The sequence below is a fragment of the Rissa tridactyla genome, chromosome 9, assembly GCF_028500815.1.
Source record: "Rissa tridactyla isolate bRisTri1 chromosome 9, bRisTri1.patW.cur.20221130, whole genome shotgun sequence".
NCBI lineage: Eukaryota > Metazoa > Chordata > Aves > Charadriiformes > Laridae > Rissa > Rissa tridactyla.
In genome coordinates this window covers 34,054,427-34,069,065 of record NC_071474.1, presented here as the reverse complement: position 1 = coordinate 34,069,065, position 14,639 = coordinate 34,054,427, and the positions used below count along the sequence as shown (strand labels likewise).

At 36.9% G+C, this 14,639-nt stretch overlaps 1 protein-coding gene across 5 annotated transcripts in view; it reads right to left on the bottom strand.

Moving 5' to 3' along the window:
• Positions 1-1,037: 1,037 nt before the first annotated feature.
• The window catches only part of RPS6KA6 (ribosomal protein S6 kinase A6), a 45,110-nt gene continuing 31,508 nt past the window's right edge, over positions 1,038-14,639 (bottom strand). For all 5 annotated transcript variants that reach the window (XM_054213849.1, XM_054213845.1, XM_054213846.1 and 2 more), the window contains 9 exons: positions 14,370-14,494; positions 13,949-14,074; positions 13,285-13,374; positions 12,522-12,680; positions 11,910-12,071; positions 11,434-11,510; positions 9,614-9,731; positions 7,569-7,709; positions 1,038-6,698 (listed from right to left, as the gene is read on the bottom strand). In XM_054213849.1, coding sequence (XP_054069824.1) covers positions 6,573-6,698; positions 7,569-7,709; positions 9,614-9,731; positions 11,434-11,510; positions 11,910-12,071; positions 12,522-12,680; positions 13,285-13,374; positions 13,949-14,074; positions 14,370-14,494 — 1,124 coding nt within the window. In that variant the 3' untranslated portion in view covers positions 1,038-6,572. The remainder of the gene's footprint in view (positions 6,699-7,568; positions 7,710-9,613; positions 9,732-11,433; positions 11,511-11,909; positions 12,072-12,521; positions 12,681-13,284; positions 13,375-13,948; positions 14,075-14,369; positions 14,495-14,639) is intronic.

Here is a 14,639-nt window from a genome sequence, read left to right as displayed (position 1 = left end):
TCCAGCTGCGGGAGGACTCCCCAGAACCAGGACCACCACCGCTCTGCCAAGCCCTAGCCTGGCCTCGGGAACCCCCCAGGCATGCTGTGGGCCAGCACTACTGGGCAGGGGCAATGGAACAGCCCTCTGCCGCAAAAACCTTTGTCTCCATTTAGCTCCTGCTTTTTCTTCCCTATTTCAGCTACCAATTCATTAAGGAAAACATTAAAAAATGCAAAAAAAAAAAAAAACAAACCAAAAAAATAAAAACCAGGAAAAAAACCCCAAACCATGCTGAAGCACTTAATCCTTCCCCAAATTGCCGAGGGGTTCATCTGCAGATGACCTCAGAGCTCCTTCCTTCAGCAAGAGCCATCCCAGGCCCAGGCAACTCCTCCCCCAGGCAGGCCTGGAAGTGCTTCACCATGTGAGCAAACATCACCCAGGGGATGGTCTTACTTCAGACAATTGTGGAAAAATCCTTTCTGTGTATTTGGACTGACAGAGTAAGTGAAAAATAAGGTATCCATAACCCATTTTGAATACAAGCAGCAATACTAGGTACCAAATACCATAGAATTTTAAGTCCAGATATTGCAATTTAACTCCAATGCAATTTTGTGCAAGTATCTCCTATTCTTGTCCCATGATGGGGATTATTAGCTGCACGCTGAGCTGTTCCGTCACTTACCAGTGAGGAGATCAACCACATCTGACTTCACAGTAATGGTTCACGTACAGGACAGAAGAGTTGAATGATCTGCAGCAATTTATCAGCTTAAATCCAGAGACGAGGCGGTGTCAGGAGGCAGAGCTGCCTAACACAGCTCCTGAGACCTCACACAGCAAATGCTGATGCACAGACTTAACTCTGACCAGGTGGGCAGGTCACTTTTTAATGTGATTACTCTCATTCATTACCTACATGCCTGTATTTTCAGAGGACCAGACCTTTGCAGGAAGATTATTTCCTCCTAATATACAGAGCCAAAGCTAAGTACCTGAAAAACATACGGAAGGCAGATCATCCATCCCACCCTGAAGTAATACATCAATCCTATCAGTGAATGTATGTTTTATTGAAAGTGTGGCATGAAACACTTGACTGTGAGTATAAATTTATAAACAGCTCTTGATGTATGTGAAATTTTTGGCAAGGTTTACCAAATAATGCAATCCACAGTACACTTAATTTAGGAATGTTTGCTCATTGGTTTTTATATTAATTTTAAAAAAGAGGTGATGAACTTCCAAATCATAAATGATGGCTTTTTGTCAATTATAAAATATTATGAATTTGCAACCTTTTTATTCTAGTACTCAAGGAACTGCCAGCTATTTAAAACTGTACCTTTATCAATATTCACAAAGTTTAACAAAAATAAATACAATTTCGAGGTTGTCTTTGGCATGTCGTAATTCAAGGCAATAGTATCTTTTAGCAGCACAGTGCAAAGAAGAACAACATACCATACAATGCACTACTAGATTCAGCCTTACAAGAAGAAGAGGACGTAGTACAATGCAAACTTTAATGTCAATATATACAGAGCTTTAAAGAAAACATTTTTTTTAAAATTAAATGAAATAAATACAATATGATACAAAATCCACAATATGCTTAGAGAAAGAAATGACAGTTACAATATCTGATAACGGGGACCTTTTGTATAGTTTCATCTTTGAAGTACCTCAGAGAGCATGTAATTCATTGCACACTGTTTTCAATTAATGCCCTTTTGTAAATTGAGATTTATAGCCAGTCACGTGCCAGAAGAGTTTTAGCTCTAATCAGAGTATCAGTGCAAGATGCCAAAGTGCTTGGGATATTATGACAATGTAATTACGTAGCAGACACTGCTCATAAGCCTAATGCAAAACACACAAAATAGGAACACTTTGTCCTGCAAAGGAGATCTACCTCGAGCATCTTTTCAGTTCTCACATAAAAAAAAGCCCCAAAACAGGATTTAACGTTATTCAAACTCGCTATTGGTAATACACTATTGCCCAAATCTTAGTTATTAAGAAACTTCATCAATTAAATATCTTTCAAAGCTTTCAAAGAAAGTTTGCTTTCATTACATAGGAAAAATCTCAAGAAAAACAGTCACCAATTATTTTGGGGGGGACTTCTAATTACGTAAGTTATTATAAAACTCAAGTTAGCTTTAGCTATACAATAGATGCGGGGTTTTCTAAAATTTGTATTAATTCTTCTATTCTCAAAGGAAAATGTAGATTTATCAACAACGACGTAATTTGGGGGAGTAAACATTTAAAAAAAAATACACTGAAGTAGGGTCAAACAGTACTCAAAATGTGCTTAATTAAAGGGGTGTTAATGCAGGATAGGTATGGTGTGAATGACAGCGGAAGTGTCTTACCAACAGGTTATCAACACACACCCCCCAGAAAGTTTTTCAATCAATTTTCAAGTAGTTTTATTTTATTTTATTTTAAATCACATAGAGCTCCCACAGGATTACATAAGGGCTCTATTATCACAGCTTCAGAAGCCTTCTGAAAACTTTGAGGAAGAAAAACCTGCTCCTCCCTACCCTCCCACAAACATTTGCAAACTTCCAATTCTGAATAGGACTGACAAAATTTAAGTGCTACAGAAGTACATAAAACCCCATGTTTGCATTGATGTTTTAGCCTAATTTCATGGATACTAATCAGGATAATTACTATAGTATTGTGTAATTCATTTAACTCAATTCTTACAAAGTATCTCAACTTTTTAATTTTAACATTTGAGGGCAGAGAGCTGAGTACTGGATGCAGCAATCTGTCACTGCAAATGGCCAGTTTATAAGTATATTGCAAGTAACTTCCAATTGTTGAAGTTTCCTAGAGTAATTTTAACTATTGTACATATTAAGATTAGCTTTGGAAAATGAATTAAAACATGGAAGACAGAATTCAAGCTCAATATGACTGACTCGGGTGAGTTCTGGATGCAAGGAGAACACTCAAACCATACCACAACATAGGCCTCAGCTGGACAGTACGCTTCGACCACCTACCCCTTAGGCTCTTCACATGGTCGAAGAGAATTTGCTAGTTTTAAGCATAATGGGGGAAAAAAAAAACCCACACAACATGCTACCAACAGCATTGAGACTACACAAGCCACAGAACAGTGGCTTAAATGAATCCACCCATGGGAATGCTCTCGGGTACGGGCACTCTTCATTATGCACCCACCACTGGCTGACATCGATGCATAGCTTTTGGATACAACAGAGTTCCTCACTTTTTATCAAAAGGATAACTGAAGATAGAAATTGCGATATCAAAGGGGTGAAAGAACAGCAAAACGTGTCAGGAGCTTGCTCCAGCTATAGCTGATGTCTGTGGGGGTCTACTCTCGTTAGTGAGAATCTCTCAGGCTCTATGTGCACTTGAGAACTAGCACTTATTTATAATTGCCATTACCAAACTTCAGAGTGGAAGCTATGCTGCTGGCATTAACAGAAGCAATATCCAAAATATTCTATAATTTAAGATATTAATTAGTTCTCTGGAAATTCCTCTTACTACACAGTATGTACAGCTACTTCTTTGTAATTATAAGCCTGTGTAAAAATTTAACTTTTTTGTTTTTAAAGAGTAAATCAGTAAGATAGAAAGTTGGAACTAGTTTGTAATCTTGAACTGTTCAGAGATGATATGAAAGCGAAACAATTTACACTAACCTTTCACTCCAGCCAAGAGCACATTCAAACTAAGTGTTCTTCCATTTCAAACATTTAACTGATTACTCATGAGCAGACCATGCTACTTTTACGTAATTGCTTAACTGAACAAAACCTGTTTGAAAAAGGATGAGAAGTATGCAAGAAATTCTAAGAGTAGTATCACAGAGATGATGATCATTGAATACTATATAATAAAAGTAAACTGCAAGTGAGCTCTTTTGTAACCCTGCATATCCAAAAAGGTTTCAAAGACTGATATGCTGAAATATTCACAGCAAGTGAACCTCCCCCCCCCAATTAATGATTAAAATTGGCACACCAGGATACACTGGCCAGCCTGTCAGATATAACAAAGGTTTCTGTCCATATGTTTTCTTGTAATAATAAAATTTTGTAATGTCCCAGTCACTAAAACCTTGCTTTAACCCCAGCAGTACCATTTGCACTAGAGGCTAGCAATGATATAAAACCAGCAGGGATAACTTCATAGGGGATGTTTTAAGTTCTTTGCGAAGAATCAGAATATCCATCTTGTTTGTGTACTTTTTCCTCTTACCACCTTTGTGCTGCACACCGAGAAGAACTTAAGTACCTTCAGCTGCTTTTGTGCAAAATGCTTTTAAGGTGCTTATAATGTGGTGCTTCTAAGCAAGCTAAAAGAAAATACCAATATGAACACTGTAAATGATTGATGAATAAAGCCATTAAAGACCAGCTGCTACCTTATGGGAAAGCTGAAGACAATTCAAGTTTGACATTTTAGTTGTGTTCCACGCCTTGCATTACCCTCTATCTCCAACACAGCTTTTACTAGTACATTTCAACCCACATTATACCTTGACCTTGGCTAAGGTGGCTTTATTTCTATCACTTTGTTTTGGGTTTTTTTTTTCCCCCCTCAGAGTGAATTCAAATTCTTCTGGCAGTCATTTGTAAATTTACAAAAAAATTATACCAATAGACTGCAGATAAGAGGTTTACAGGCATTCTCGCTGGCAAAGGTCTTCAGTAATGAAAAGAAGGATGAATCAGCTGCATAAGGGGCAAATTTTGTACTAAACAATAGGCTTTCCAGGAAGCAGTTGTGTTCTTTGATAAGCTTTCAAGCGTTTCAAACAGGCACCTCAAAACTAGGCACAAATGGCCCCTAAAGCTTCCAACATCTATCAAACACTCGGGAAATTTCGTATGGGGTATGTTCTCCATGATACAAATAGCACACCTATGTTTGCTATATTCATTAAGTCTCAAATCTACATATATTCATACCTAACTATTTGGCCAGATAATTTCCATCTTCCCCCACCACAACAAAAGAAAGCAGCTTACCTAATAGTACTTCCAGTGCCACCATGTACTTCACAGGTATAAGCAAAAACCAGCCAGCACCCTCTACCTTTTAAGATCGGAGTTACTACTGCCACTCTCGGCAGTTGGGCCAGAATTCTCCTGAAAGCTTTTTTTTTTTTTCCCTGTCTCAAAATGTCGAGTTCTGCCATCACTGGTGTCTCGCAACTGGCTACCAAATGTATCCGAAACAGGAAATTCAATGATGGCAAATCAGTCTGAACTACATTTGATTTTTGGTCACTTGGATTCTGTAACTGTTCACAGTCTAGCTGTTGGTCACTAATATACTTAATATATATAAAATGCGTATCATCCTACTATGACAGTACAATTGCACAGTAGTGTCTACAACTTTTGAAAATACTTTTAAGCTCATCATCTCTGAATGCATTAGTTCCCAGTCTACTAGTGGTTAGTGCTGGTTTTGAGTCAGAAAACCCAAGATAATTCTGGCCCTGAAATTAATTTCCTCTCCATCACAGCATTTAGAAACAGCTGAAGTCCTAACATCAAGACAGAGAGGGCAAGCAGATATTGTCAGTAACTTGTCCATAACTGAAGTTTCTTGGTCAGAATTCCCTTATCTGGGCACACTGCAAGGCTTATTTATTTTCCCAAGCTACCCCTACAGTTAGGCAAATAGAATTTTGCATTTATGTTCTGTAATATTTGTACATGCGGCAAGAGATTCAGATAGAAGCAACGTTCTATAAAAATCAAATAAATAAAAAGTTAACTCCACGTGCCAAGTTTGTTATAATAAAGTGTCAGTTTGTCTTACATGCCAAATAAACTTAATATTGGGTATTTTCAGTGGAAACAACTGCCGAGGAAACAGTAACATAGTCGTTGTACAAATGGATAGACAATATAAATAACAAAAACTTTGTTAATTAACCTTTTTTTTTGTGTCATGAGTGATCAAATCAAGTTTATGGGTAAAGTGCGGAATCTTACACATCCCTTTTGTTTGTATTTTCACATAAACTTATCAGTTACTGGCACCATGCAAACACAGACCTTCCAAATTAACACTAATGCATTTAACACTGGCACAATACATTAGTCAGCTTTTCATAATAGCAATGAAAAAGTTAAAGGAATTAAGTGCCCAATTACAAAATTAAGAACTTGTTCTTCACAACAGGGTCTGAAGGTGCGAAGAAAAGAAAACTTACACTGACACTTTATGTACAACTTGGTCATTGGCAACGGTCCCCTAAACCATTTTTTAAATGAACCCAGCAAAACTATACAGAATGTGAAATAATATTTGCAACAGATCTCTTTAAAGGACAGTGTAGAGAAATTCATTATGGTGTACCTGATGTTTAAATTAACTTAACAGATACGGTCTGTAAAACAACACAGTATGAACCTGTGGATTTTTTTTTTTCTTTTTAAAAAAAGGACTTTTACAGAATTCAAGTAGTGTAGCAGGAAACCATAGATGCCTTTTGATCACAGGTCAGGCAAAATAGAGCCACTTATTGGATTTTTCCCCTTGCTTCTGTTTGCTAAGGTGTCCCAGTGGATCTATAAGTCTGTTGATGTTAGCTTTTTCATGCTCCGTCGCTGAGCTAAACTGGAAGCTGCAACAGGCTCTAACACTGGCTGAAATGTCTTGTGATTCAGTGCAGAATATGTAGCAGCCATGGCTCCCTAGGGAACAATGAAACATATAAAAGGCTGTAAAGGTCATTTTTATCAGAAAATAAAGCGATTTAATATTAAATTCTTAATTAACTATACAAAAAACGGACTCATAGCAGGTCATGCACATTCTCTAAAGTTTGTTTTTAAAAAAAAAAAAACCACAACAAACTTATTGCTGAATCCTCCAGGTTTCTAAGCATGGGTGTCTGACATTTCTTTTTCTTTCACATTCCTTAGATGTAGGAGTACCCTTTTAATGTGGGTCAGAATTAATATCTTCCAAGCAACACTGGCATCAATTTATCAAATACAGCCACTTCAGTGGCTACTCGGGTCCTGACTTATGAAGACAACGCAATTAAGACTGGCTATCACAGGTCCTTGGTTTTGGAATCCAATAAAAATAATCAAGTCAACTTAAATGCCTGCATACAGCAGAATGTTTGCGTGTCACAAGTCAAAAAACACAGAACACACACAGAAAATACCAATGGAAAAAGTGCAGCATAGTTTATTAATTTATGTTAAGAAGCACAATATAAGTCAGTCATACAGTCATAGAAACAAATCCCAAAACATTTCTTGAATAAGAATGCTAGGAGACCTGTGGCAGGCTCAGTCTCAGACAACTGTGTTAGCAGGTTTCTATATGACCAAAGCTACCATAATTTTTGAAGACAAAACACCTCGAAAAATTAGTTTACCAATAATTTGTCTGCTTATGTAACTTAAATATGTATGTTCTAGGAAAAACAGAAGAATGCCTATTTCTTTTCTAAAGAAAAGAAAAACTAGTTCTGCCTGTAGCTCTAAAAGTGACCCAATTCACTGTGCATCCACCAGCTAGAGCAACATTCCGCCTACAGGTTGTTTTACCTTTACTAGATGTGGTGCATCTTGCCTGTTTAGTTGATAATGTGGCAACTGGTCCCTACAGGCTATCCACGAATGTTTTAATACTTGCTCTGCTGTATACCGCTGATGTGGATCTACGTGAAGCATATGGGATAACAAGTCCTAGAGAAAAATGAAAACCACACATATTATTCAGTTAAAATAACCTTATACAGACTTTAAAGCATTAACTATGGCAGCGATGAAAAAAGTACCCTATGTGGCAGGGATCAACACAATGCAAACACACACACACAAATCAGCAGATAAATTGGATCATTCTGTGCCTTGACACCACAGAAGTCTGAAAACAATGTGTTGTACTATTTAATCAGTTTAACAGAGCAAGCCTTTATTGTAAAGAAACTTACTGCTATTTGTGTGTTTCATATTTCAGTTTATTTATTATTTATATAATCTTTAAAAGACTAGAAATCCTATTAAAATTTAGCAGATAGATTTTATGGAAAAAAGCTGTTATTTGCAAATGTCTCTCCTCTTGTTCTACATATTTTGGGGTCTGCTGACTACGTATTACAATTGAATTCATATATAGTGATATGCTATCAAAGAATTTTTCCTTCGAGGAGCTACATAAAGGCTAAAGCCAACAGAAATGGACACTTGGTTTTGCCTGTTTAGAAGCATCAGAAATAAGCTACTAATTGCAACGTTGGTCAAAGGAAGAGCTGGGTGGGAAGGGCACAGAACAGAAACAGGAATAGCTTGAAAGAACACAAAACATGAACAAGCTGACAGAATGTTCCCTTTGTTTTAGGTACAAAATGTTAAGCATTCTTAAAAATACAGAAGTGAATTACTTGTGCTAAGATAGCATCAGCCAACAAGTATTCTGAATCACTCCTACTGAAATGAACAAATAGTGCAGTTCCAAAGGATCAGGAAAAAATTTAATATTAATGCCAAGCGTTATAAAAGGTAATGGTGGTGACTAAGATACCTACAGACCAGGCCAACACCAAACCCAGAAAACACATGCAGTAATCAATGAGAGATGCAGTCTTTAAATAAAAGGACAGCTGCATAATACAGCTGATAAAGATTTTTGGCAAGATATACAGATACATTTGGTGGTTCTGAGAGTACTAACAAAGACAAAAGACCTGATGACTTCAGCATCGAACGACATTTAAGAAATTGCACTACAAAAGAATTAACCTATTAACACAAAACTAGTTAGCTACTAGCACTAACAGATAATTGTAGAGAGTCATCCTTCCATTTAAAGAATCCCACAAAAACATCTACTTTTGGTCCAATAAAAACAAGGAATAAAAAACCTGTGATGATTAGAAAAGCCTATACTGAGACCTGCCTTATTTAAAATCTTTATCAGTGACCTGAGGGAAGGAAGAGAGTGCACTCTTGCCAAGTCTGCAGTGGGGCACCAGACTGGAGGCGTGGGGAAAGAGCTAATGAGTTCAAGGGCAGGGCAGCCGTCCAAAGGGACCTAGGCAGGATGGAGTAAAGGGCTAACCAGAGCCACACAAAATTCAGCAAGGACAAATGTAAAGTCCTGCGCTTGTAAAGGAAGAAAATGTCATCAAGGTACAGGGTGGGGACTGACTGTCTGGGGACCAGCTTTGCTGAGAAGGACTGGGAGGTTTTGGTAGACAGCAAACTGAACCTGAACTACCAGTGTGACCTGGCATCCAAGACAACTGTCAGCATGGTCAAAGGAACAGAGAGGACAAAGTAAAACAAGAGATGTTCTGGCTTGAAATTAGGAGGAGCTTTTTCCTCATTACAGCAGTCCAGCAGTGAAAAAAGCTGTCCAGTCTCCATCCCCGGAGGTTTCTAAAGTCAGACTGAATAAAGCCCTGAGCTACCTGGTCAGATCTCATAGTTGACCCTGCTTTGAGCAGGAGGTGGGACTAGGTGACCTCATTGGAATAAAGTTTGCAGGTAATAATAGCAAACTACTGCATTAGACTAGTCTATTTAATAAAGTTCAGTAAACGTTCATTTGAATTCCACGAAAATATAATAACAAAACACATTTACACCTTTGCTGCATCTGAAACAGTGTCCCAGTTGCCTCCACTTAAAGAGAATTTTCCACTGCCTATCCGTACCAGGATCTCCTCTGGAGTATCATTAGGGCCATTGGCAAATGGAGTATAGCTGTTGAAAGAAAACGCAAAAATAACAAAACGTCACCTCATTATAGGTAAGAAGCTGCAAGAAATTGGCAAAGTCTCATGAATCTTTCTAAGTAGATATCCCACTGCTGACAGAAACCCACTATATACTATTACATACTACTTATATTAGCATTTCATCTTCAAAACTATTTTTTCCCCAAAATTGTGGTTAATTAAGTAGAATAAACAGGAAATGCAGACTAAAAAAATGTCTGCAGTTAGTATCTAAATAATGCATTCTAATCAGTGCAGACTTTCAAGTTAAATAGAAGTGATTCATAAACACAAATTATGCTAGATTACCAAAGCATCTAAAGTAATCCAAACCTGGAACAGTACTCTAACAGAATGGCCCAATAAAGCTGATGTAATATTGTGTTTAGGGTATGTGCATTTAATTAGACAGAGAATGGGCACAATGTACATACATCTATCATTTGGGGAAAGGCTACAAGAAAATTTTCATGATAGTTTTTTACTCATTAAACCAGAAGATCATTTGTTTTGGAGGCTTATAACAGTTTACAGGGTTTCCTGTAAATTTGTCTTACTTTCTACAAATCCTACTGCAAGGAACTCAAAAGAACTAAACTGGCAAATCTGAAAACTGATCTGAACCACTTAAATACACCTTTTAACAACATCAAGAGCATTACAATGTTCTGGCATCTCCTATGGTCATTGGCTAGTACCAAGTTAGTTTTAACTACAAAACCCAAGTCTTACTCAGATTAAGTAGTTACATCATAATACTCCTTAGATTTCAAATTAGCTTGCAAACAATAATAATTAAGTTTCATACATCCTATCTTAGTACTTTGAAAGCTCTGCATAGAAGAAAGATCAACCAGCATCATCAATTGAGGTTTAGGAACCTAGCTAGTTCTAATCTTTCAGTTGATGAGCGTAAGAGGAACAAAACAGAATGGCAGGAATTCATTCTGGACCATTCCTCCCCCTACTTTTGACCTGCCATACCTTTTGTTCAGACAACGTTTCTCAAGTGTGCAGGCAGTGTATTGCCCAACAACTGCATACTTGCACTGAAATCATACAGCAATCTGAGTTTTTAAGACAGAACTGTAGCAGTAGTGGTAATTTCACACGTAGAAGTACAAATTTATCAAGAGGAACAGTTTCCAATAGATAGTATTTACCTATAAGACAAAAAGTCTGGTATTTTTCTGTTAGAGCAGAATTCAGAAAACCTTTTATAATTCAGCCGCTAAGCATTTCATAGTGCTTAATGTAAAGTTTAGAGTTTTAGAAAACTTAAGAGGTTACTAAGTCAGTGCGTTCTACAAAAAGGCCAGGAGTCAAGCCTGTGGCAAGAGATACAAGAAGGTGGACTACAAGGGTACTAAGGTGGGGAGGGGACAAGAGGCAGAAGGAGAAGGAAGAAAACCACCACATGCTTTCACAGACTAAATTCTCTCCTGGAAACTGGGGAGAGTCTTTGGCATCCCCCAGTCATGCACTATAAAAGAGAGAAGCCTTGAACCTACCCAGAAGATAAGCCTAGTTTATGTATGCATTTACTTTAGCTTCCTGTTCCACTTCAGTGTCTTTGTCATTCTGCATTCAAATCAGTGAGGTAACATGTTACAATTTTAATGAAAGCATGGATTCATGCAGCATGCTGGAATTTTAGGTAAACAAAAAAGCTAAGAAATATTTCTCACCCTGCCAACATTGTGTAAAGAAGAACACCCAAGCTCCATATGTCACAAGCAGCATCATATCCCTGTCTCATGAGAACCTATAAAACAAAGAATGTTAAAGACTTCTCATATATTAAGAAGTCACCCTAAAGCAATACCATTACACCACCTATGGAAGGTTAAGTCAATCCCCGGAAAATTTCAGAGGTTTCATTATTTATTTTTCAATATACAGGTTACAGTAACTATCAACAATATTTCTTGTTCCTAGAACATCTCTTCAATATTCTCAAAAGGCTTACAACTTATTTTTGAGGGTGGATTCTGCTATTTTTAAAGCACGTTAATTATAAACACATGCACCAGTGTTTATGAAGTATGTATAATTATACTTAAGCAAAACTAGCAGAATTTTTTTTTTTTGAACACTGCTAAAAAGTTTAAGTACTTGATGCATCAAAAACAGCATAGAGAAAGCACATGGCAGCTTAAGATACCTCTGGTGCCACAAAGTTTGCAGTGTAGCATGGAGTCAGAAGTAGTCCATTTTCTCCTCGAAGTTGCTTTGCAAATCCAAAATCACAAATCCTGATAGAATCAGCATTATTTGAATCATCCGTATATAAAATATTACTAGGTTTAAGGTCTCGATGCACTACCTTTAAACAAAGAAATTTTAAATCTATCATTTAGAAGTTGCATGTACATTTGTTTGTATATGATTTGTAATTTATAAATACTATTCTATAGATTAATATACTCATTAAGAGTTCTACACAATTATACAACTGTCAAGTAACTAAAAATTCTAGTTCAAGTAACGTCATACAAGCCAGTAGGCTTTTTTAATGGAACTGGAACTAACATAACCATTTGTCATCAAGTGTAAGAGAACAAGTATCTGCTGTTTCATGAACTGTAAAAGCAGAGTCAAAAGGGCTTGCCAGAATAAGAGGATGAGTTGTTTATATTATTCACCTTTGTCATAAAATACTCAGCAATCTTCTTCCCTTCTGCCATAAAAATAAGCCAAGCAAAGCACATAACAAAAGGCATTTGTTAATGCTCAGAAACGTGAAAGCAGCTATGTCATAGAAGAAATCACTCACTCCTTGGCAGTGCAGGTAGTCCACAGTCTTGGCTATAGTGTATAATACAGCACTAGCCTCTCGTTCTGAGAAGAACTTCTGTCTGAGAATTCGATCAAGCAACTCTCCTCCTTTCATCAGTTCAGTGACAAGGTATATATATCTACCATCATCATACACCTGATGAGAAGTTTAACAAGCACATACATATATAAATGAAAATTACAGACTAGATCGTTCACCTCTTCACATATGAACATAAAGCACAAATAGCAGGAACCCAAAAATTTAATTCTGCAATTCAGGAGCCTTAAAGCATGAAGTATAAGAAAGCACTGAGGTAGTAAATTGTTAGATTCAGAATTAAGTTTTTCAGTCTAGAAACTTCCATGGTAAGAGGAGAGTAGCCCTGCCATTCCCTGTTGCTCTTCCCTCCATGGACAGTTTTTAGCTGCTGACGCTTTGCATACACAGGACAACATGGAACTGCTTTTTCAGATTCAGATTACCAACACATTAGCTACTCATTTGAAGTAAGAGGAAATGTGACATTTCTAACCTTTATGTTATTTCTCACTTCTAGTTCACTAAACAGCATTTATAACAAATTAATATCAGGACAATGTCATATTTTGAAATACCCAACACTTTACCATATGTACTGCTCCCCTAATATATTTTACTACGTAAAAGAAATTTAATAAATTCCAATAAACTCCCTACATCTATATTTATTTATTGACTACTGTGTAATAAGAGGTAGCAGAGAAAAACAGGTACATACATCCTTTAAAGTAATAATATTTGGATGTTGTCCGTAACGCATGAGGATCTCAATCTCTTCTGAGGGATCCCTCTTACTTTTATCAATTATCTGCAAAATATAGCAACAGAAAAAACAACTTGGCTAAACAAAGTCTACTTAATAAAGATTTTTTTTAATTTATATTCTCACTTCAACAACAGAATAAAAAAACTTCCTAGAGTTCGTTACTTCTTACTAATCATGACTAATTCATCTTCCAGCTTCACATCCCAGTGTTTATTCATTTCTTGCTCTATCCTTGCTACCAGTTAACACCGTGTCATTAATGCAGTCTATTCTGCTCTAATGTTCAAGGAAAATACAATGGATTGTCTGAAGCACCACTGCTTCCCTGCAATCCAGCTCCACCCTTGTTGTTATTTTACTTCAGGCGTGCTCATCATCATACAATATTTTTAAGCTTCAAGACTGTAACTGCAAAGCCAGTTCTTCAAGGCCATAACTTTACCCACAAGAAGAGCTACAGAAGCCAATACACAATTTAAACAAATGAAGAAAATACTGTTTTTCATTTCTCACAGCATGTAAACAGCTATAGTAACAAGAAAATTCACACATTTAAATTTGAAGATCTACTACACAATAACTTCAGAACTGTCACAGTGGAATTTATTCAGAGTACCTTTACAGCAAACTCCATATTTGTGGCTATGTGTATACATCGCTTGCAAACAGAGTAGGAACCAACACCAATATCTTCCTTCAGTTCGTATACATCAGTAAACTGTGCGCTGTTTCCATGAAGTTGCTTAAAAAAAAAAACACAACACACACAAGCTGTCAAGTAAAGCAACAAGATGCTCCTTCCCATAATACTGTTTCCAACAGGAAAAGCTTCTTCTGCTTGCCCATGCTTTCTCCTTTGCATTCTGCCTCCAGACAAACAGCGACTTGCTTTTTAAAATTTAAAAATATCCCATGAAAGCATTTTACTAATGCACATTTTATAGTGGTCTCCCCAGCCAAAAAGGAACAGACTGTAAACAGTAAATATTTATCTTTGGCATGTCAAAAAAAAGTTTCCCCCCAAAATAAAACATTACCTGTACTATTGGCAGTATATTGGTGAGCGGTGATATTTTATGATCTTCTACAGTAGTAGTTGCAACAAAACTAAATCCTTTGAAGAGCTGATGTGCATTTGCGCTAGGTGGGACTCCTGGAGAATCTAGTGGCGTACACATTTGATTAGCGTGGCTAAATCCTGGCAAGGCTAATTTTTAACATTCAGGAGATACATTGGAAGAAACATTTTGAGGGAAGGGAAGCAAATAAGGCAATGCTAGATGTTGAACAAGACTTCTAGTCAGTTA